Here is a 23,285-nt window from a genome sequence, read left to right on the forward strand (position 1 = left end):
TGGTCATGTCTCTTCATAGCGATAGAATAATGACTTAGGCAGGTTCTTACCCTCATAATAACTAACTAGTTTCTATCTCCTTGCCAGCTGGACATGGTGGCTCATGTCTGTAGTCCCAGCACTTGGGAGACAGATAATGCAGTCTTTGTGAATTCAGTACCAGTTTGGTCTCGTGTATGTATGTCAGGCCCAAATTCCCCAAACTCCAAAAGGCAACTCAAATATCTAGAGATGAGCTCAGTCTGGACTATGCATGGTAAAAGCCAGCATTCCTTGGGACCTTGTGAAGCCGGCTACTGTCTATCAATAGGAGTCATCTCCTAGCAATCAAAGCACATGAAGGCCTCCAGGCCCCCTCAGTACCTGTTAGATAGTTCAAAGTCCATCCTAGCATCCGAGCTCTTCTCACTTCTTCCATTACTCTAAACTTCCTCTAGTTCATGGGCTTGCTTCCCTCCTGACAGCTACTTATCCTTCTTGAAATGCAGCATTTTTCACTATTCTCCCCTTAGGTTCCTGCTCCTGCTATCTCAAGATGCTTTCTTTACTTTCTCCCACATCCCTAGCCCTGGCCTTGTCCAGTCTACTACTTTCTCTCTCTTCTCTGGACTCTTCCAGATGCCTCTGGCTGTTCTGTCTCTCATATCTACAATAAAAACTTCCCATACCATGAAGCAACTGTGTTGTCAGTTTATACATATATATCTATTTCTACTGTATAAGTGTATACATACATATTGATTTCTCCCATATAAGTATTACATTAAAGCCAGGAAGTGGTGGAGCATGGCTTTAATCCCAGCACTTGGGAGGCACAGGCAGGCAGATTTCTGAGTTCGAGACCAGCCTGGTCTACAAAGTGAGTTCCAGGACAGCCAGGGCTATACAGAGGAACCCTGTCTTGAAAAAACAAAACAAAACAAAACAAAACAAAACAAAACAAAACAAAACAAAACGGTATTTACCAATAAGGCGTGGTGGTGCATGCCTTAATCCAGCACTCAGGAGGCAGAGGCAGGTGGATCTCTGTGAATTTGAGGCCAGCCTGGTCTACAAAGTGAGTGGAGGAAACCCTGTCTCAAAATCAAACAAACAGGGTCTGGAGAGATAGCTCGGTGGTCAAGAACACTGACTGCTCTTCTAGAGGTCCTGAGTTCAATTCCTACGAACCACACAGTGGCTCACAACCATCTGTAATGAGATCCAATGCACTCTTCTGGTGGGTCTGAAGACAGCTACAGTATACTCATATAAATAAAAAGTTAAATAAATCTTTTTTAAAAAATCAATCAAACAAACAAAGTATTTACCAGGATCCATGGCATGCTGAGGGCTTGCTAGATTTTGCAGGCAAAATTAAGACCCTGCCTGCCAAGAGAATAAAACATACTGGGTAAGACAGATGAATAAGCAAATTTAAGAATATACATTATATATATGACATTATTTTTTATTCTGTAGAATATTTGCAGACTATTTTTAAATAGCATTAAGTGAGGATCTGAAAGTAGGTACTTGGATGAGGTCCTGTTGGTAGCTGGGGTCCAGATAGGTCTGTGGAGCTTCAAAGCTCCCCTCTGTTTGTTACTGCATTGCCTCAAATTTCTGTGCTCTCCACCCATATCCATCTTTGAGGATTTTTGTCCCAAGCATTAGGCTTTTGTCTTGCTGGATCACCCGGATGGCCTCAGTGCCCGACAGACATGTTTCTCGTCAGGCTAACGACTGGGTCACTCTGGCTCTTAGAGCACAAATTCAAGGAATAAACAGAGCCCTGCTGGACCACAGCATCTCAATTCATGCTTCATCAGTTCACCTCAGCGGACACCGGAGAGCTGCCAGTTCTTGCCAAATGCCTGTCAGTCCAGAACAGTAGCCTGTTTGTTAGAATCATTGTGGTCATTGTGGTGAATGCCAATCAGTCTTGGGGACCATGACCAGAGCATTCTGGTTTAACCCAAGGATAAGTTCAGTCCCGAAGGCGCAGCGTGCAACAATAGCTTCTTTTGAATGAAAACTATTTGAAAAGGGATTTCAAACAGGCATTGATGGATGCTACGCACATTTGTTTCCAGACTTTTAAGTGTAAGGTATAAGCTAACCTTAGGGAGTCAAGAGATGTTTGAGAAACAGTCTGTTTTTCATAAGTTTAAGGTTTAAGAGAAACTGCTTATAGGTAAGCCACATATAGATAGAAACAAGCAGAAAATGGGGCAGAAAGTGAGAGTTGTCAAAAACCAAAACTAAGTGCCACAGGAGGATGAAAGAGTCACTGCCTTCAGTCAGAGAAGGCTTTATGAAAGAACAGACCGTTCACTGGGCCTGAAAAGCATGCAGCCTCTCTCAATAGGAAGAAAAACATTCCAGTGGGAAAGGAGCCTTGATCAAAGGCTGGGGAGGGAAAGCTCAAGACCAGTCTGGAGCACACTGCACTTCTTTCTTTACTAGCTCACTCCGTGCATCCCTCACGTCTTAGCTGAATCCCCGCCCACTCCAAGGAGGCTTCCTCAGACATAGGCTCCCCCACCCCAACAGGCGCTTAGAAAGTATATGCCATCAAATTCATGAGCCGGCTACACTGTAATGTTCTCTTGCATTATTTGTCATTTTGTGGATGCTGAATATATTTGGCAGTTGCTTGTCAGTTATTTGTTTCGGGGGCTGGGAGATGGCTCCGTGGGTAAAGGCGCTTGCTGCCAAGGTTGACAGCCTGGGTTCAAGCCCTGGAATCCAGGTGGTGGAAGGAAGGAACCAATCCCTGCAAATTGTCATTTACCCAGGCACCTCGGGCGGGACAGATGTACAGATGCACACAACAGACAGCAAAGGAACAAACAAGTGAATGTAAAAAACTTGAAAATCTGTTACGTAAATAGCTGAGTGTGGTCATATACATAGAACCGGACTGTCAGAATTTGTGAGGAAGATATGGCACACTTTTCCTGGGGAGGCAACTTACACACATACACACACACACTTATGCAGGCACACATATCTATTAGGTCAGAAAGGGAGCCAAGAACAAACCCAAGTAACAACTGCACCAACGGCTTACCTGGTAACCTGATGTAACTTTGTTGGGATTACTAACAGTAATGGGTGAGGGCTCACATATGAGGGATGGAGATGACTCAAAAGCAACTGCATCACCGCAAAGCCCACTGCAACACAGATGATATAACGCACAAAACCTGCGCCCCTGCCGCTCCGTATGCGCTGGCAGGGAGCTGGACTGGCTGTGACTCCCTGAGTTGTTTTTTTTGTTGTTTTTTTTTTTTTAAGATTTATTTATTACATGTAAGTACACTGTAGCTGTCTTCAGACACTCCAGAAGAGGGAGTCAGATCTCGTTGCAGATGGTTGTGAGCCACCATGTGGTTGCTGGGATTTGAACTCTGGACCTTTGGAAGAGCAGTCGGGTGCTCTTACCCACTGAGCCATCTCACCAGCCCTTCCCTGAGTTGTTAATGACTCTGTTTTAAGTTGCTGGGGTCAGGCTCTCAAAAATCACGTGTTTCTGTCCTCCAGATATGTGAGACATGAGCCTCTCTCTCCCTCCTGTGTGGGATATTTCAATCCAGAGAAAATTGGCAAATGACAGTATAGCTAATGATTGTCAGCCATTGCTACTCTGTTTTCTAAAGGTCCTCATTTTGGTTAATTTCTGTGGGTCCTTGCCCTCTGAGCCCTGTCCACCCTCAGCAATGGCTGGCTATGAGATGTTTTTTCTGTCATTTGACATCTTTCCTCCAACTCTAAACTAGACTCCGGAGTCCACGCTAAACTTGTAGAGGAAGCACAGGGCTGTTCACTCTGCTTTGTGCCTGTTCTGCTCATTTGTTTTTCCCAGTTTCCATTTTGGAGTTTGAGTTAAGAGGGTTGAATTATCCATGCTTCATAGTTTATACGCTGATAGCGTAAGTGTCTATAGTCCTTTCCTTTTTACTTATACATATTTATACATATTTATTTATGCCCTATTTCCACCTTTTCTGTGTTGCCATCTTTCTGATATATTTAATGTCTCTGCTTTTTGTTTATTTGTTTGTTTGGTTTGGTTTTTCGAGACAGGGTTTCTCTGTGTAGCCTTGGCTGTCCTAGAACTCACTCTGTAGACCAGGCTGGCCTTGAACTCAGAAATCCGCCTGCCTCTGCCTCCCAAGTGCTGGGACAAAAAGCATGGACCACCACTGCCGAGCTTTGGTTTTCTTGTTTTGACTATGTAGCCCTGGCTGGCCTCTAACTCAAAGAGATCTTCTGGCTTCTGCCTCCCAAGGCAGGGATTAAAGGCGAGTGCCACTACACTTAGCTCTTTCATAATTTTAAAATATTTTCTTATTATTGTGTATGGAAGCCAGAGGACAACCTTGCAGACTCTGTCTTCTCACCTTTCACTTTTTATACAGGTCCCAGGGATTGAACCTGAGCCTTAGGCTTATTCCGCTAGAGCTTTTATTGACTGAACCATTTCTCTAGCACATCTTTTGTAATTTAAAAAAAAAAAAAAGAAGAAGAAGCAAAAAACGGCCGGGCAGTGGTGGCGCACGCCTTTAGTCCCACCACTTGGGAGGCAGAGGCAAGCGGATTTCTGAGAACGAGGCCGGCCTGATCTACAGAGTGAGTTCCAGGATAGCCAGGGCTACACAGAGATACCCTGTCTTGAAAAAACCAAAAAAAAAAAAAAAAAAAAGCGCAAAACAACCTTCCAACCCAAACTACATATATATATTGCGTATTAACGGAGGCAGGAAAGATTGCTCCGTGGTTAAGAGTATTGGCTGCTTTTCAAGAGACTTGAGTTTGATTCCTAGCCCCTATATAGCGGTTCACAATCGTCTATCTCTAGTTCCAGGAAATCGGTTGCTCTATTTTGGCTTCTTTGGTGCTGCACACACATGGTACACATACTTGCCGGCAAAACACCTATTTACATAAAAGAAAGTAGATATATAATTATATAATAATATAGATACTATATATAATATCATGGGGCTTGTGTACTTGAGTGGATCAGCCCCAGAGGCAAAAAGTCATCCTATTTTTACAGGCATTTGTGAGCCTCCGTAAGTATGCACAAATTTATCACTTATGTTTTCTGAGACATGGGCTCATGAAACTTGAGCTGATCTCGAACTCGAAGCCCTCTTGCCTCTGCCTGCCAAGTGCAGAGATTTCCCGGCGTAGTATACCACGCCTGGCTTCTTTGTAATTTTTAATTCCTCCTTCAGGATTCCACACGTAAGAGCACGTCACTGACTTCCAGCCAATCCCAAGGCCGGGGTTGGGTAGGAGAATGAACGCGCACGCCTCTCTGCGCAACGCTGGCCAGGCCGGAAGTGACGTACGTATCTTATAAAACTCGCCAGCCGCCGGTGGGCGGGTTCAGAAGGCTGGCGAGCAGCTAGCATGGCAGATGAGGAGGAAGACCCCACCGTGAGTGAGCGCCTGTCTCAGCCTGGTTCCTCACTCCTTTCGGATCACTAGCGGAGGCAGAGTCTGACCCGCTTGTGCCTTAGGGATTCCCGCCGAGAGTCCGGGGGCTCCGCGGTGTTTTCCTTTTTTGGTTTACCTTAGTCAGTGCGTGGGACAAGACGGGAAGGAAGAGTAGAAAGGGTCTCTCTTTGACCTGGATCTTCCCGACACTAAGACATCTAGAGGGTCATAGGAGATCAAAGCTGATTAAAGCGGAACCAGCAGCCCAGATGCTGACAAAACTAGTGAAGATAGCGGAGAAACGATGAACTAAAGACAGGAAGCTTGGGATCCAAATTCTCCTTTGGCATCGGTTTTCTTGTGAGGTAGAGTCCAGCCCAGTTAAGGAAAGTTCTTAGCCCTTTATCAGTTGCTTCCGATGACAGCAGAGAGTAGATTTTAAACTACCAGGTTTTTACAGTAGTCTTGCTTAGCAGTGTGACAACTAAATTGGCTAAAACCAAACCCAGAACCTGAGGTCGTTAGAACTTTACACACGCACGGTTGTAAGGTTGTTAGCAGCCGTAATAAAAGCCTTCTTGCACGACTTGAGAATTGGACTAGGGCTTATGAGCCCTTTGGTGCTAAATTTTCGTGGTTTTGTGCAGTTTGCTTTAGCTTCTCACTTTCGAAAATGAAAAAGGGTCACTGGGCGTGGTGGCGCACACCTTTAATCCCAGCACTCAGGAGCAGAGGCAAGCGGATCTCCGTGAGTTCAGGCAGACACGGGCACATAGTGAGACCACTTTGTCTCAAAAAAAAAAAAAAAAAAAGTGTAGAGAGATAGCTTTAGTGCTTAGGAGCATTTGCTGTCACATCTGGCAACCTACAGCGATTAGACCTAGTTTGGCCTCTATGGGCAACAGCAGGCACATTTATGTAGGCACACAATACACATAAATAATAAATGCCTTTAAAAAAAAAGATGAAAAGAGTGCAGGAGGTGTAGCTCAGTGGTCAAGCATCTGTTTAGCATCGTGAGCTCGTGGGTTCAATTCACAGCACTCCACAAAGAGGGCGAGCAGGAGGAGACTCGAGGGAATATCACGTGCACTGCAATCATTTGCCATGTCCGTGTTTTAAAATTTCTAGTTTGAGGAGGAGAATGAAGAAATTGGAGGAGGAGCGGAAGGTGGCCAGGGGAAGAGAAAGAGACTTTTCTCGAAAGAATGTAAGTTGTACTTTCTAGTGTTTTTATTACAGGTGGTGAAAGCTTTTGAACATGTCTTTTCAGAGTATATTGTTCTGCATATGTTTGTTTATAGGGACAGTGTTCTCAGAGTTGCCTATAAGGTTGCCTGTTTTTATTCTTGGTGTTTGTTTGTTTGTTTGTTTGTTTTAAAGATAGGCTCTGTATAGCCAAGGCTATACTGGTGCTTACTGTTTAGCCCATGCTAGCCTTGGTTTGGTGGTAGTCCTGCTTTAGCCTCTCAAGTCCTGGGATTGCAGGTGTGCATCCCATGGTCAGTATAAGTCTCTCTCATGTCTACTAATTCTCTCTGTGTGACATAAAATAATGAATGTGATCACCTCTGCCCTCCTCCTTGAGGCAGGGTTTTTTTGTTTTGTTTGTTTTTGTTTTTCTTTTCCTTTTTTGAGGCTTGGTTTTTCTGTGTAGCCCTGGCTGTCCTAGAACTCTTTCTGGAGTTTAGAATAGATCAAGATCTGCTAGTCTTGAACTCACAGAGATGTGCCTGCCTGCCTCTGCCTCCTGGGTGCTGGGATTAAAGCTGTGAACCACCACCACCCAGCTGAGGCAGGGTTTTTAGATCCCAGCATGATTTCAAACTTGGTATGCATATGCGTATAACCTTGAACTTGCAAGAACCTTGCAAGAACCTTGAACTTCTGCTCTCCTATCTGTTTCCCTGGCTCTAGATGTACAGGCATATGCCATGGCTCCCAGTTGACATTTTGAACGTTGTATCCCTCTTGTGTCCACCTTTCAAATGATGTAAGTTGAGGCTTTGGACTAAGGCATAGCTCAGGGCAAGAAGGTGGTGAAGTGTGCTGTGGAGATGACAGTGCACTAGCCTTCCATGGTGCTCCTTAAACAGACAGGTAGCCCTTGGGGCAGCGCAGGGTGAGCGGTGTCCACTTGTTGTGCCCATACTAATTCCTGAAAGGCCCATGAGACTGCACTCTCCATCCCTTCTCCCAGGCTCCTTGGCTGAGCCTTGGGAAGTACAGCGGCAGAGATTTATAAATGCCTGAGTACAGTAGGATTGAAAAATTCTAGAAACTGCAAGATCAGCCTTTAACTCTCTAAATCTTTTTTGATCCCAGCTCTTGGGAGAGATAGGGATGGGAGAATTTGAGTTCAGGGTCTTCCTCATTGAGTTTGAAGGCAACTTCGGCTGTATCTTACAACCATAACAGAAATCCTCACTAGTACCTTCCAGTTTCGTTCAAGTCTGACCACTTCCCATTCTGTCTCACTGATGCTAGTTACGTGATTTGTGTGTGGTTTTACTCCTTATGTGGACATATGAAAACGACCCTTACACTAAAGTGCTCTAGGAATGGTATTCACCCTGCTGCTTGTCCAAACCTTTAGTTCAGTTTCAACTGCTCTACTTTTGTGATGACAAAAATTTGGAATCTTCGCAGGCTTCTCCCACTGACTTAATAGAATCTTCATGTCTCTTCTATTTTTGCTGGGGTTTTTTTTGTTTGTTTGTTTTGTTTTTGTTTTTTGTTTTGGACAGGGTCTTGCTGTGTGGTCCAGGTTGACCTTAAACTATTGTTTCTCTTGACTCCATGATTCCCTCCTTCTACCATGTGATGGTACTCAGAAGGTACCAGATATGGAACTCAGGTCTTCAGGCTTGGCAGCAGGTGACCTTATGTGCTGAGCTATCTCCCTGGGCTACATTATTATTATTATTATTATTATTATTATTATTATTATTATTACATCATTTTCCCCCCTTCCCTTTCATCCCTCCAAACCCTCCCATATACTCCTCCTTGCTTTTTCAAATTCATAGGCTCTTTATTAATTGTTGTTGTATATATACACATATGTACATACATTCTCTCTCTCTCTCTTTCTCTCTCTCTCTCTCTCTCTCTCTCTCTCTCTCTCCAAGTATGTCAGGACAACTTGCTCTGTCTGTTTTCAAGGGCTTACCACTGGTTTGGACAGCCAGTTGGTGTGCTTAAGGCTGGGAAGACTGCTCCACCCTTTCCCAGAATTCCTTAGTTGCCTGCAGTTCTTCTAGGAGAGTTGAAGCCTCCTGGGCTTCCCCCTCTCCACATTAGCGTGTCTGTTTTTGTTGCCCTGGGCAGCTTGTTTGATTTTGAGACAGGGTTTCCTATAGCCTAGGCTGCTTTGTCACTGAACTTGAACTTCTGATCCTCCTGCCTTTACTTCCCAAGTGCTGAGATTATAGGGGTGTGCCACCATAACCAGTTTTATTCACTTCTGGGAATCTAACCCAGGGCTCTACGAATGCTAAATAGGACCTTCCTGACTGAGCCGCATGCCCAGCCCTACAGATTTCTTTTTCTTATTGTAACATGGAGTTTCAAAGGATCTCCTGTCATTTGTCTATGCTTTACTAACCCTTTGGCCAAATATGTGCATCTTATATAACAAATTTTCTACTCCCAATGAGATAGGTGAATTATGCCCATCAAAATGTTAATGATGGGTATCTTCCTCAAATATTTAAGGAAAAAACAGCTCATAGTGGGAAATGATAACATATATCACTTTAGCTAATGATCAGAGTTAGCATCATCAGTGATACATTGGCATATACCCCTGATCTGAGAGTGTCTTGACTTTGGTGTTCTTTCAATAGCATGTAAAAGCATTCTAACCTCAGTATAATCACAAGAAAACAGCAGACAGGACCATCTGCAATATCTGACTAGGATGCTTGTTGAGGTCTTAAAGGACAGGGAAGAGATAAGGAGTTGCCACAGGTTGGATGGAACAAACTATAGAGGTGTAATGGGTAAGCAGAGTAGAGTCTGATGGGAGTCTGAAAAAGAGGCCTGGGCACTGTAGATCCGTGGTAAGAGCATCTTCCTAGCACGTGTGAAGCTCTGGTGGGGGATGGGGTTGAAACAAGGAACCTGAACAGAAAAATCAGTACAATCTGAATAAGGTACTAGTGTTAATTTTTTAATTTTGATGAATATTTGTTATATAAAAGTAAGGGGAAGCTAGATACTGGGCATATGGGAACTCTCCTCTTTCTTTTTTTTTAAACTCATCTGTAAGTCTAAAATTATCTCTTAAAAAGACAAGTTTTAAAACTAGAATTCGAAATATATATAGAATTTTGGCTGCTCTAGTTGTTTTCTTTCTTCTGTGTTGGGACCTAAAGTCTCTTGGCATTGTGAACCCATCGGATAACTGTACTCCAAGCTGGCTTCCAAGTCCCACCATTCATTTCTTCTCTTTGTTGCTTCTGCCAGTTTTTGTTTGTTTGTTTGGTTGGTTGGTTGGGTTTTTGTTTGTTTGTTTGTTTGTAGACAGGGTTTCTCTGTGTAGTCCTGGAGCTACACAGAGTAGTAGTCCTGGAACTCACTCTAGATCAGGCTGGCCTCAAACTCAGAAATCCATCTGCCTCTGCCTCCCAAGTGCTGGGATTAAAGGCCTGCGCCACCACTGCCTGGCCAGTGTTTACTTCTAAAGAGGAATTGTCCTAAGGCTGGGTATAGTGATATATACCTATAATCCCAATACTCAGGAGACTGGGGTGAGAGGATTCTGAGTTTGAGGTCAGTGTGGGTTACACTGACAGACACTGTCTCAAGTCTCTCTCTTCCCAAGTAGTTAGTTAGATAATGATAATAGTCATAAAAGTAAAAACGATGGTGCTGGCAAGATGGCTCAGTTGGTAAGAGCACTGACTGCTCTTCCGGAGGTACTGAGTTCAAATCCCAGCAGCCACATGGTGGCTCACAACCACCCGTAATGAGATTTGATGCCCTCTTCTGGAGCGTCTGAAGACAGCTACAGTGTACTTAATCTTTGGGCCAGAGCAAGCGGGGTTGACAGAGGTCCTAAAAATTCATTTCTCAACAACCACATGAAGGCTCAAAACCATCCATCTGTACAGCTACAATGTACTCATATACATAAAATAAGTAAATAAATCTGTAAAAAAAAAATTAAAACAATCTGAAAGGACTTGCTAATGTACTTATTTCTGTTTTTACAAGTATATTCTGCACCCCTTTAAAAACAATTATAGTTGGTCATGGTGCTGCTTGTCTTAACCCCAGCACTAGGGAAGCAGAGGCAGGTGGATCTCTGAGTTCTAGGCTAGCATGGTCTACTTATTGAGTTCCAGCTCAGCCAGGGCTACATAGTGAGACCCTGTCTTTTAAAAAGTAGTTGGTGGGGCTGGAGAGATGGCTCAGTGGTTAAGAGCACTGACTGCTCTTCCAGAGGTCCTGAGTTCAATTCCTAGGAACCACACGGTGGCTCACAACCATCTGTAATGGGATCCAGTGCCCTCTTCTGGGATGTCTGAAGACAGTAACTAACATATATAAAATAAATACATCTTTAAAAAAAGGAAAAAAGTTGTTGGTGTATGTGTGGGTGTGCACATGCCAAGGCACATTGAGGAGCAGAGGACAACTCTGTGAAGTTGATTCTCTTCTTCTGCCTTTATGTGGGTTCCAGGGCTTGAATTAGGTCATCAGGATTGCATAGCAAGCATCGTTTTGTTTTGTTTTGTTTTGTTTTTTGAGACAGGGTTTCTCTGTGTAGCCCTGGCTGTCCTGGAACTCACTCTGTAGACCAGGCTGGCCTCGAACTCAGAAATCTGCCTGCCTCTGCCTCCCAAGTGCTGGGATTAAAGGCGTGCGCCACCACCGCCCAGCTGACAGCAAGCGTCTTTAGCCACTGAGCCATCTTGCTATCTTTTTTAACTTCCTCTTTTAAAAAAAAATTTTTTTTAATCTGGGCAGTGGTGGTCCACACCTTTAATCCCAACACTCAGAAGGCAGAGGCAGGTGCATTTCTGTGAGTTCAAGGCCAGCCTGATCTTCAGAGTGAGTTCCAGGACAGCCATCCATGGCTGTTACACAGAGAAACTTTGTCTTGAAAGGTGTGCATATGCATATGTGTGTATGTGTGCATATAATAACATTGTCTTACTGCATAGACCAGCCTGGACCAAACCAGGTCCACTTGTCTCTGATTCCTGACTGCTGGGATTGAAAACCAAATAGTACCATGCCCAGCTATAATTGTGTTTGAACCATTGTTTCTAATTGCGTTTAATCCTAGTTGGTATGGAAAGTATACTGGTGGCATTGGTCAGTCTCTGAGTCAGGCAACACTCTTGCTCTCTCGCAGTGCGCTGTATGATGTATGGGTTTGGGGACGACCAGAATCCTTACACGGAGTCCGTGGACATTCTCGAAGACCTTGTCATAGAGTTCATCACTGAAATGGTAAGACGCTTTTGTAACTATGACTTCTCTGTTGTGGTTATTTTTGTAACTGTTAGTTAATTGAAGATTTGAAGTGTAACCTTTAGACAACACTAGCACTTTTGAAATAAGCTATCCATTAGAGTGCCTGCTTTGTGCAAGTTCCTGGTTTCTATTTGCCATTACTCTGAATATCACATCAATGTATCCCAGTGCTTCAGAGCTTGTTTTATTTATTATTTATTTATCTAATTTCACTTGGTGTGCGCAGGTGTTTTGCCTAGAAGGTATGTCTGTGGATGGTGTGTGTGTCTGGTTCTCTCAGAGGCCAGAGGAGGGTGTTGGAGTCCCTGAACCTGGAGATACAGATGCTTGTGAGCTGCCTTGCAGGTGCTGGGAACTGAACTCCAGTTCTCTGGAAGGATCCCAATGTTCTTAAGGACTGGCATGTTTCTACAGCCCCTGAGTTTTATTTGTAAAAGCATAATATCCTTAAGTAAAATTAAAAGTACTGCCCATAATCTCATCCAGCCTAAGATCTTTTTCTTCTAGTATTTATTTAAAGGTATATACAGTTCATGTAATACCTTTGAGATTTTTAAAAATTATTTCATGTGCATTGAATTACTGCATATATGTGTGTGTGTGTGTGTGTGTGTGTGTGTGTGTGTGTGTGTGTGTGTGAGGGTGTCAGATCCTCTGGAACTGGAGTTACAGACAGCTGTGAGCTGCCTTGTGGGTGCTGGGAACTGAACCCAGGTCCTCTGGCAAAGCAGCCAGTCTAACATCTTGGATGGCCACTTTTATGGTTTTCTTCCTTTCCTTTGTGTGGTTGTATTAGCAGGGATGGGGTTACTGAGTTTGGTTGTTTTTAGTTCTTATGAGTGCTCACCCTTTGCTTTGGGCTATCTCCTTACTACAGAATAAAAGTGAAAAGATTACTCAGCCAGGGCAGAGGCTGGTTGGTGTGTGTGCAAGAGCCTGCACATGTGGCAAGTATTTAATCCAGTTTAACTCAGCTCAAGGAAAACATTAGCTGTAGCAATGCTAGATCATGCTAATATGAATGTGTGAGGCCCTGGGTTCAGCCCCCAGCACCACATTAAATGACAGAGCCTGACATGGTGGCTCATACCTGTAATCCCAGAATTCCAGAGAGAGACAGGAGGATCTACTACAAGTTAAAAAATCCAACCTGGTTTTTATAGTAAGTTCTAGGCTACTCAGAGCTACATAACAACAGACAAACAAACAGAAAAAAAAAAAGCAGCCAGGCATGAGAAGATGTCATTTCAGTGTGCTCAGAATTCCTCAGCATTCAGGAGGCTGTGGTAGGCGGACCCCAGTTTTAAGACCAGGCTAGGCTACACAGTAAGACCCTGTCTCAACAAACAAAACCAAAGCCAAGCATAATGGTACATGCTTTTAATTCTAGAAGTTGTAACAGAGGCAGGAAGATTGCCTCGTTTGAGACTAGCCTATATTCCAGGATCCTGTCTCAATAAAAAACAGTCAGGAATCAGAGACAAGTTGGTCTGAGTTCAGGGCTAGGCTGGTCTACATAGTGAGTTCTAGGTTATATAGTGAAACTCAAAAACATGTCTCAAAAAAAAAAAAAAGCAGCAACAAAAAAAATATTACCGTTGTATCTCCAAGTATAGATTTTGATATAAAAGGCTTAAGCGGTCTTAGGATCAGACTTACTATTTAGCCTCCATAAACTTTCCTTCCTTCCAGCCTACTAAAGCCTAATTGATATTATTTGCCTATTCTCTATTACCTATTCATTAGCCATCCCCAGAACATTTAACAAGACAACCTCCTGGAAGAAAACCAGACCAAACCAAAAAACTTCACATATATCATACAACAAAACAGAAGTATCTTCAAATTTGCTAGGTTTTAGCCTCTGGCTGTTCTGTCTTTCATATCTACAATAAAAACTTCCCATACCAGGAAGCAACTGTGTTGTCAGTTTATACATATATATCTATTTCTACTGTATAAGTGTATACATACATATTGATTTCTCCCATATAAGTATTGCATTAAAGCCAGGAAGTGGTGGCACACGCCTTTAATCCCAGCACTTGGGAGGCAGAGGCAGGCGGATTTCTGAGTTCGAGGCCAGCCTGGTCTACAAAGTGAGTTCCAGGACAGCCAGGGCTACACAGAGAAACCCTGTCTCGAAAAACCAAAAAAAAAAAAAAAGAGAGAGAGAGAGAGAGAGAGAAATTTGCTAGGTTTTGTTGTTCTGGTCTGTCTGTCTGTCTGTCTCTCTGTCAGTAAGGCAGGGTCTTACTATATAATTCTGGCTGACTTGGAACTTGTGCAGACCAAGGCTTATCCTGAACTCCCAGAGATCTGTCTGTCTCGATCTTTCAAGTGCTGGGATTAAAAGTGTACATCACTCTGTCCAGCTAACTTTGGTAGTTTTAATGTCCTTAATGAAAAAAAAAGCCTATAAAGCATAAAGAAAATGCTGCTAAGTATGGAAAAAAAAAGGATAAGGAGGGCTGGAGAGGTGGCTCAGTGGTTAAGAGCACTGACTGCTCTTGCAGAGGTCCTGAGTTCAATTCCCAAAAAACACATGGTGGCCATAACCATCCGTAATGGGATCCAGTGCCCTCTTCTGGTGTGTCTGAAGACAGTGTACTCACCTACATAAAATAAATAAATAAATCCTAAAGGAATAAAAGGGATAAGGATATGACCAGAGAGATGGTTCACAAATGTAAACACCAGCGCGATTAACAGCAAATTAAAACACAAAAATATTTAACCTTTAAAAATTCATGTGTTTCCTTGTCATAGACTCACAAGGCAATGTCGATTGGAAGACAAGGTCGAGTGCAAGTTGAAGATATTGTCTTCCTAATTCGAAAGGATCCAAGGAAGTTTGCTAGAGTTAAAGACTTACTAACTATGAATGAAGAATTGAAACGGGCTAGAAAAGCTTTTGACGAAGCCAACTATGGATCTTGACACCGTTCGTACTTCCCGAGATTTTGGTATTTTCTGTGGAAGCCATACATTGAAGTTGTTGTCTGCAGTAACATGATAGCTCGGTATGCAATGAAAGAGGTCTTCAACTGGAGCCTCCGTTGCCTGTCTTTATCTGACCATATCTGAATTGCTTCCTGGCTTTAATAACTCCTAAGTTAAAGCATTGCAAACCATGCGGTTCCACCCGAAAGGGTGGAAGTAGTATTTATTCTTCTGGTAGACGTGTGTGTTCCAAGCTGTATACCATTGCTGCATAGCATACAATCTGAATGTCCTTTGATTTTATAAATGGTGAGGCTGTGCTCTGTGTATCTCAAGGCTTTAGAGGACAGTGGTGGGGGAGTTATTAAAGAGAATGAGCTGGCTTGTGGGGGTTTTTAAGAAACGAAATTCTTGACTTAATAGATCATTTGTTTTTAATATTCTTTTCTAAAGAACACTTTTTTTAAAAGAAACTAATATTTGCTAAGTGTTAGCAGTCCTCGTCTTCCTTGATGACTGTAAAGCTTCCAATACAAATGCCTCAGTAGTGGGAACGGCAGGGCTTAAAGAGCCGATGCCAGCCCAGGTGTTTCTGGCTGTGCTCTAGTGACGGAAATGTAAGTACTTTAATTGTGAGAACGGAGAGTTGATTAAATCTGTATGTGGCTGTGCAAACCATTTTCGCGGTTCAGGCTTTGTGTGTAGTTCACTTACGGTATTAAATTATTATTCTGCTTAGCTTATAATAAGGATAATTGCATTTAAAGAGGTTACTGAATGTTACTCTGAAACTTAGTGGTGCTTTTAACATCTAAATCAGTACTTGGGGAAATACTAGCTGTTTAATCTACTGATACAAGGAATAAAGAATGAGGAATTAAACACATCAGTACTTGAGTTTGTGTTTGCTTGTTTGTGCATGGTTCTTATGAGACAGGGTTTCTCTGTGCAGCCCTGGCTGTCCTGGAACTTGCTTTCTAGAACCAGGTTGGCCTCAAACTCACAGAGATCCATCTGTCTCTGCCTCCCACGAGTGCTGGGATTAAAGGCGTGCACTATCACATCCTGCTGATTTTGTGATTTAACCCCTTCTCAGGATACTGCATCCACTACTGTATGATAGTCCTAGCTCTTTGCTCTTGTTTTCTGTTATTTTTATATTGCACCTCAGTTGATGATGAGATTTAATGCATAACTGGACTGATCATTTTATTTAAAAAAATGTTGAAAAGGCTGGAGGAAAAAAAAAACAGTTGAAAGGGCTGGAGACAGAGCTCAGATAGGTCAGCGGTTAAGAACATTGGCTGTTTTTCCAGAGGGATGTAGATTCAATCCTAGCACTCAACATGGTGCCCCACAACCATCTAACTCCAGTTCCAGGGGATCCAGCGTCCTCTTCTGGCCTTCTCAGGCACCAGGCAAGCAAGTGGTACACAACATGCTCACAAGAAAATACTCATATACATAAACTAAAATGTACAAAAAGCAGTTAAAGCTACCTCACTCTATATAAAAATGAAAAATGGCAGCTGAGTGCTGACAAGATGGCACATTGATTAGATGGACTTGTTACCAAGAATAGCAATTTGAGTTTAATCCCTTGGACCCAGATGGTGGAAGGAAGAACCACCTTTGGGTTCTGCCTTTGGGTTGGCATCTAAGCTCTGTACATACTCCTTGCTATGAGTATCTACCCAACATGGACACAGAATAAACAATAAATGTAATTTTAAATATTAAAAAAAAAGCATGCAGTGGGATATTATCTGTCACTATTTTGAGGGAGGGTGGATGAAGTTGATACAGGGTCTCTACATAGCCCTGTTTGTCCTAGAATTCACTATGTAAACCTGGCTGACCTTAAACTCATAGAGATCTACCTGCCTTTGCCTCTCCAGTGCTGGGAATAAAGGCATATACCAGTGGCTAATCAGGGCCTGTTTTATTCCGAAAAGTGTATTAAAGAATTTGTACTGAGTACTACGCATTTTTTACCCACTTTATACAGAAAAGTGTGTGCACCCTGAATTGACTCAAAAACCAAAAAAAAAAAAAAAAAAAAAAAGAAGAAGAAGAAGAAAATTATTTTTGTTTTGTTTTTGTTTGTTTGTTTTTGTTTTTTTTTTTTTTTGTTTTTTCAAGACAGGGTTTCTCTGTATAGCCCTGGCTGTCCTGGAACTCACTTTGTAGACCAGGCTGGCCTCGAACTCAGAAGTCAGCCTGCCTCTGCCCCTGAATGCTGGGATTAAAGGTGTGTGCTACCACGCCCAGCAAAGAAAATGATCTTACTGGCTTACTTAGTTGAAAAATGGGAAAGAAGGGATGGGGCTAACTTCAGGCTTGACTGGACCCAGGTACTTAAGACTATCTCCAGTTTGTATGGTAACCTGTCTTTACTCTCTTGATGGACTTTAAACATGGCTGGCAGTTCTAGGGTTCCATCCTTAACAACCTGAGAATGTTGTGGTTTGAATGAGGATGGCCCCTATCAGCTCATGTTTGAACGGTTGGTCCTCAGTGGATTTGGGGGATTAGGAGGTGTGGCTTTGTTGGAGGAGATGTGTCAGTGGGGTTTGGCTTTGATAGTTCAAAAGCCCACACTAGGCCCAGTGTCCTCCCTGTCACCCTCCCTCCCTCCCTCCCCTCTCCATCTCTGTCTCTCTATCTCCCCTGTTCAGATCTTATATAAGTTCTCAGCTATTGTTCTAGTACCATGTTTACCTGCCTGCTGCCATACTTCTCACCGTGATGATCACGCACTTACCCTCTGAAACTGTAAGCAAGCTTCTTATTAAATGCACTTCTCTTGCTTTGGTCATGGTGTCTCCTCACAGCAATAACAGTAACTAAACAGAAAATTCCAAGTGAGAGTTACTATTGTCTTGACTCTGGACAGGAAGAAGTGTGTAAAATCCAGGACCTCCTCCTGTCTCACCTCTGTGGTGAAGATGTCTGTCACTAAGTTAGTAGAGTGCTTACCAATCATGCACAAAGCCTCAGCACCTTGTAAACCTAGTATAGGTCAAACCTGTAATCTGGATCTTGGGAGATGGAAGCAGGAGGATCAGAAGCCCTAAGTTGGTGGCCAGCCTGAGATACAGGAGATCCTTAAGACTCTCCCTCCTCCAAGAAAAATGGCATAGAGTAGGCCTGGAAAGAAAAAGAAAGGGAGATTGGATAGACAACAGATGAACAGTGAATTGATTCATGACTGCTTTCCCCACCCCCAACCCCCCCAAGACAGAGTCTCACTATACAGTCCATCACCCACCTGCCCATGATTGAACTCAGGGATCCTCCTCCAGCTCTGGTCTCCCACATGCTGGGGAGGTTACAGGCAGAGTTTATTAATTTTGAGTTCTATAGCTATCTTCCAACATCTACTTAAAGTAGATGTCAACTCTATGTGGCGACTTCTTTTAAAATAAATAAAATTGAAAACTTAGTTTCTCAGTTGCACTGGATGTATTCCGGGTTCCCAACCCCATGCTAGTAGCTGGCATAGCATTGGACAGAGCTGACCTAACACGTTTCCATTTTCACAGAAGAAAAAAAAAAAAAAGAAGAATGATGATTAGAGGACACAGGTGCTCCCCACTCAGTTCCTCTGTTTTGCATAAACACATTATGGTAGTTTCAGTAGGCTTGGTCCAGGGAGTGGCACTATTAGGAACTGCCCGTGAGACAGTCTCTCCTGGCTGCTTTCCAATCAAGATGTAGAACTCTCAGCTCTTTCTCCAGCACCATGTCTGCCTCTATGCTGCCATGCTTCCTGCCCTGACAGTAGTGGACTGAACCTCTGAATCTGTAAGGCAGCCCCAATGAAATGTTCTTTCTAAGAGTTACCTTGGTCATGGTGTCTCTTCACTGCAGTGAAACTGACACTAACACACACACACACACACACACACACACACACACACACACAGTATTATAGGAAAGCATAATGAGCCACAGCTTCAGCAAATAACCAGTTCTTTGCCAACCTGCCTTCTGAGAGCAGTATTAAGTCAACTTCATCAGCAAAGGCAGAGCACATCCATTTCACAGAGTGGAGCAGCCGTAGAAACCGTGCTCAGAAAGAAGTGAACACCAGCTTCCAAATTAAGTAAAGCTTGTCTTCTTGCCTCTAGGCGGGCACGCACAGAAACAGAAACAGTAGTATGGGGTTAAATCACAATGAGGGAAATTATAGGGATATGCAGCCAAGCATCAGCTAGGGCAACGTTAATGTAGACATGGGAAAAGTAGCTCACCAGATCTGAGCAGTGCAGAGGGGTAGGGCCTGGGGAATGCCCTCAGATGGTCCATTTAGCTTGATGTGTTACAAGAGTTATGCAAGAGTCATTAGCAAGAGTTATCCATGCAGCTCTGCTTATCTCTTTAATGTGACTTAGAATATATAATTTATTTAAATATTGAGTTTAGAGGTCCTTCTTTCCCACCATAATTAGGAACTGTGTGTTCTCTTTCCAAGTTGCTTTTGTTAGGTATTTGATAGCACTGATTTAAAAAAAAAAAAAAAACAATAAATACAACATATAGCATACAGTATCTATCCAGACTTTATGGAAAGTTCTACTAAGTAGCTTCAAGCTCATTCCTTATTTTTTTTATCACACTTACTTATTTTGTGTATGTTTGCCTATGTGCATGCATGTGCCGTAGCACTCATGTGAAGATCAGAAGACAACTTATGCGAGTTGGGTCTTTTCTTCCACCTAGTGGGTCCCTGAGTTCAAAGTTAGGCCATCAGGCTTGGTGGCAAGTGCCTTAAACTGAAGAGCCAGCTTACTGACCCTAGAATATTGATTTTTCTTTTTTACAAAATTTTTATTAATGTTCATATAATTACTTAATATAAATATAAATGTCCTTATTTGAAACAATGGTGTATTTTTTTAAACTAGGTTTAACCATACATGTATAATCTAAGCTTTTGTCAAGGAGCCTTGGCTAGATCCATGTGCATTTGTTTTTGGGTTGGTTGGTTGGGGGAGGTTGGAGTGGAAGGGAAAGAATTATGACAGGGTCTCATGTAGCCCAGGCTCTCCAGGAACTTCCTATGTAGAAGAGGCTGGCCTTGAATTTCTGATCTTCATGCCTCTTGTTAGTTGGGAATACAGATATGGGCCACCTCACATGGTCCTGGATTTAATCCTTGAATCTGTTGAAGGAGAAGCCAAGGCTAGGATGCTGCTGACCCTGAAGCAGAAAACTTCTGGTGTGCTTAAGTTTTCATAAGAGCGGCTCTTTTAAAATAAGCCCTCTTATTTCCACGGAACTCTCTCTCTCTCTCTGAATACCTTGGATTAAAATGTCCTAGTTTAGGTTTGTGCTCGGATTCCTTTGTGACATCTGGGGAAAACCAAAAGCTTCTATTCACCTTTTTAGAAGTGAGATTTGAGAATCATATTCAAAGGTACCCACCTAAGCCTGTAGGCATTTAAGTCATAAGGCACCATGAGTCATTTTGTCGTGTTAGAACCTGTGCTTTCAAGCGATGCCTGACCTAGTTCCTGAATCACAGTAGGCATTCAGTAGATGTTTAGTGAATGACTGAGGCAGCACCTCAGGATCTAAGGACAGTCCATCTAAGAAAGCTTTGTCTTCTGAACAGTTCATTGCTATGCAGCTAGGAGAGTGAAAGGCAAGAAGATCTAATCTTAGCCCTGAGGCTGAGTATTGAAAAGCGATACCTTAGCCTTACAGATATTAAGGTTGTGTGGTAAGACCTGATGTTACATTAGGAAGCAAATATACAAATAGTCATTGCATTACCAACATACAATGGTAAGGTAGACCAGCTGTCTTATTCCAGTCTGGTCCTTTTCTTTCTGGTACCTCCTTTTCCCAGAAGTATGAAGAGTGTGTATTTGCTTCTAACAGTCTGAGTTTTACTGAAAATTCAGATGTATGCTGAACTGCTGGCAAAGGTATGGAGAACATAAACACACAACCTCAAATCCTCCACAACTCATCACAATAAGGTTCATTTTCTTTCTGTTTTTTCTTTAAGATGGGGTTTCTGTATGAAGCCCTCCCTGGCTGTCCTGGAACTCCAGGCTGGCCTCAAACTCCTCTTGCTTCTGCCTTCCCATGGCTGGGATTAAAGGTGTGCCCCACCATTGCCTGAAAAGGTTCATTTTCTTTAAGTTAAAATTTGGGGTTGATACAAGGAATTAGGGCAGGAAATAAGGAGTAAGGTTTTAAGAGTTTTGTCTGTGGGGGTCTTGATCATGTTTGTTTTTCTCAGCCAACTAAAGAAATAAAAGGCAGGAAAAAAAAATCTCAGACATAGCATGCAACAAGCTATTACAAGTGAAACACAGGCCACAAGTACAGAGAAAGACTCCCCACAGAGCAGAGGGGGCCATCAGGATCTGAAGTCTGTTTTTCCAGGGAAGGACTGGGAGTTTTAAGTGCTTTTGGTGGCCTGAGACAGGTCCCCTTCCCCTAATTTTGAGTTAGCCAGCTTCAGGTAAACATGTATTTACAGTGGTATGGGGCAGGGACTTTTCCCTTGCCCTGAGACTGGTTTGGTCTATTGAGACAAATAAAGGGGAGCTAACAGACCCACCGCTTCATGAATGTGTTCAGGACTGTCCTTGAACATATCTGACCAGTTCAAACTGGTGAGGGGGAAGGAGGCCCTGCTTGTCAGAAGAAAAGTCAGATTAAAATATATAAAGGCAGGTTTATTGCCAGGAGGAGGGAGAAAGGGAATGAGGACGAGAAAGAGAGAAAGAGTGAGGCCATGTGCAGAGAGGGTAGGGAGAGGGAGAGCATGAAAGAGATCAAAATGTCTGTCTTATATAGGGAAGAGCCTCTGGAGGAAGGGCAGCCCAGCCCCTGGGCTGGCAAGTTCAGGATTGGGGGCAGGGTATGCCTGGTAGGGACTGAAGAATGCTGGGAGGACCTGGAGGCCAGTCTGCTTTGACAAGTAAAGTTTACACCTCAGCCCCTTGTCCCATGGTCTAAAACCAAACACTGAGAAGATTCATAATAAATCTTACCAGAGTTATTAGGGGCAGAGCCTAGATCCTGGCAGCCCTAGTAACCTAGGTTCAGTCACTGGCTCTTCAATATGCCAATTAAAGCAATAGCAAAAGGCAGAGAAAGATTTCTTCAATGTGACCACATTAGGAAGAAGAACAAAGAAGAACAGTGACCCTCCAAGTCCCTCTTCATGGAGTTTAGGTTCAATCAGAGGGCCAGAAGCATGCATTGGCTAAGCCCTCTTGGTCTGGATTTCTGCCTCTGGCAGTGTAACCAGATGTCAACATTGTTGGAAATCTTCCTGGGGCGCCCCCCACCCCCCCAGACAAGGTCTTCCTCTGGCTGGCACCAGGCCTTTCCCAGCGTGAGATTCCCAGTGAAATTCTAATTTCCTAGGGACTAGTCTCAAGAGTCTGGTAACTGAAAGGAGGGGCCCACATTTCCCTTCAAATGTCTTCATTCCTGCCAAGCTGCTTGTGGTGGTCTGAATGAGAATGGCCCCCTATGCTCAAATATTTGAATGCTTAGTTACCAGGGAGTTACACTATTAGAAAGAATTCAAAGAGTTAGGAGGTGCTGCCTTGTTGGAGGAAGTGTGTCACTGGGGGTGGGGTTTAAGATTTTAAAAGCCCATGCCAGGCCCAGAGTCTCTTGGCCTAAATTCAGGATGTCTGTTTTCAGCTGTTCCTCTAGTATCTGCCTGTAGGCTGTCTTGCTTCTTGTCATGTTGATAATGGACTGAAGCTCTGAAACTGTGAGCCAGTCCCAGATAAAAGGTTTTTTCCTCTTAATTTATTTATTTATTATATGTAAGTACATTGTAGCTGTCTTTAGACACACCAGAAGAAGGCATCAGATCTCATTACAGATGGTTGTGAGCCACCATGTGGTTGCTGGGAATTGAACTCAGGACCTCTGGAAGAGCAGTCAGTGCTCTTAACTGCTGAGCCATCTCTCCATCCCTAGAAGCTTTTTCTTATAACACTTGCCTTCATCAGGTGGTCTCTTTAGAGCAATAGAATAGTGACTAAGATACTATATGATTTTCTTCTAGGATTTAGGTGAACTGGGCAATTGATGTTTTGAAGTTCAGATATTTTAATTTCTCCCTGAAATTAAAAATGTTCTCTCTACAACTTTTAAACTACGACTTATCTTTTTGGGTTTCCCTCCTCCTCCCTCTCCTCCTCTCCCTCCTCCTCTCCCTCCTCCTTCCTCTTCTCCCCCTCTTCTGTGCATGTGTATATGTGTATGAAGCCAGAATTGATAGTGCTTGACTCTGATCACTCTTCATCCTATTCATTAAGGCAACGTTTCTCCTTGACAGAGTTTGACAGTTAGTCAGCTTGTGTCCCTCACTCCCATGATCCATCTCTGCTTCTGAAGCTCCGGGTTTACAGGTGGCCACCAGCCTTGAATAA

The 23,285-nt window shown here is 43.1% G+C and overlaps 1 protein-coding gene across 1 annotated transcript; it reads left to right on the top strand.

The window, feature by feature from the left end:
- Nucleotides 1-5,383: 5,383 nt before the first annotated feature.
- Nucleotides 5,384-15,753, top strand: Taf13 (TATA-box binding protein associated factor 13). The gene is made up of 4 exons (NM_025444.2): nucleotides 5,384-5,433; nucleotides 6,565-6,643; nucleotides 11,801-11,898; nucleotides 14,692-15,753. The coding sequence occupies exons 1-4, from the start codon at nucleotides 5,407-5,409 to the stop codon at nucleotides 14,860-14,862; spliced, it is 375 nt and encodes a 124-aa protein (NP_079720.1). The 5' UTR covers nucleotides 5,384-5,406; the 3' UTR covers nucleotides 14,863-15,753.
- Nucleotides 15,754-23,285: the final 7,532 nt, after the last annotated feature.

This window comes from Mus musculus, chromosome 3 (genome assembly GCF_000001635.26).
Source record: "Mus musculus strain C57BL/6J chromosome 3, GRCm38.p6 C57BL/6J".
Lineage (NCBI taxonomy): Eukaryota > Metazoa > Chordata > Mammalia > Rodentia > Muridae > Mus > Mus musculus.

Bases quoted from the DNA above. Each gene is read 5' to 3' on its own strand.
- Taf13 (NM_025444.2), top strand. From the start codon at position 5,407: ATGGCAGATGAGGAGGAAGACCCCACC. The intron at 5,434-6,564 runs GTGAGTGAGCGC...TAAAATTTCTAG, and splicing joins ATGAGGAGGAAGACCCCACC to TTTGAGGAGGAGAATGAAGA. The intron at 6,644-11,800 runs GTAAGTTGTACT...GCTCTCTCGCAG, and splicing joins GAGACTTTTCTCGAAAGAAT to TGCGCTGTATGATGTATGGG.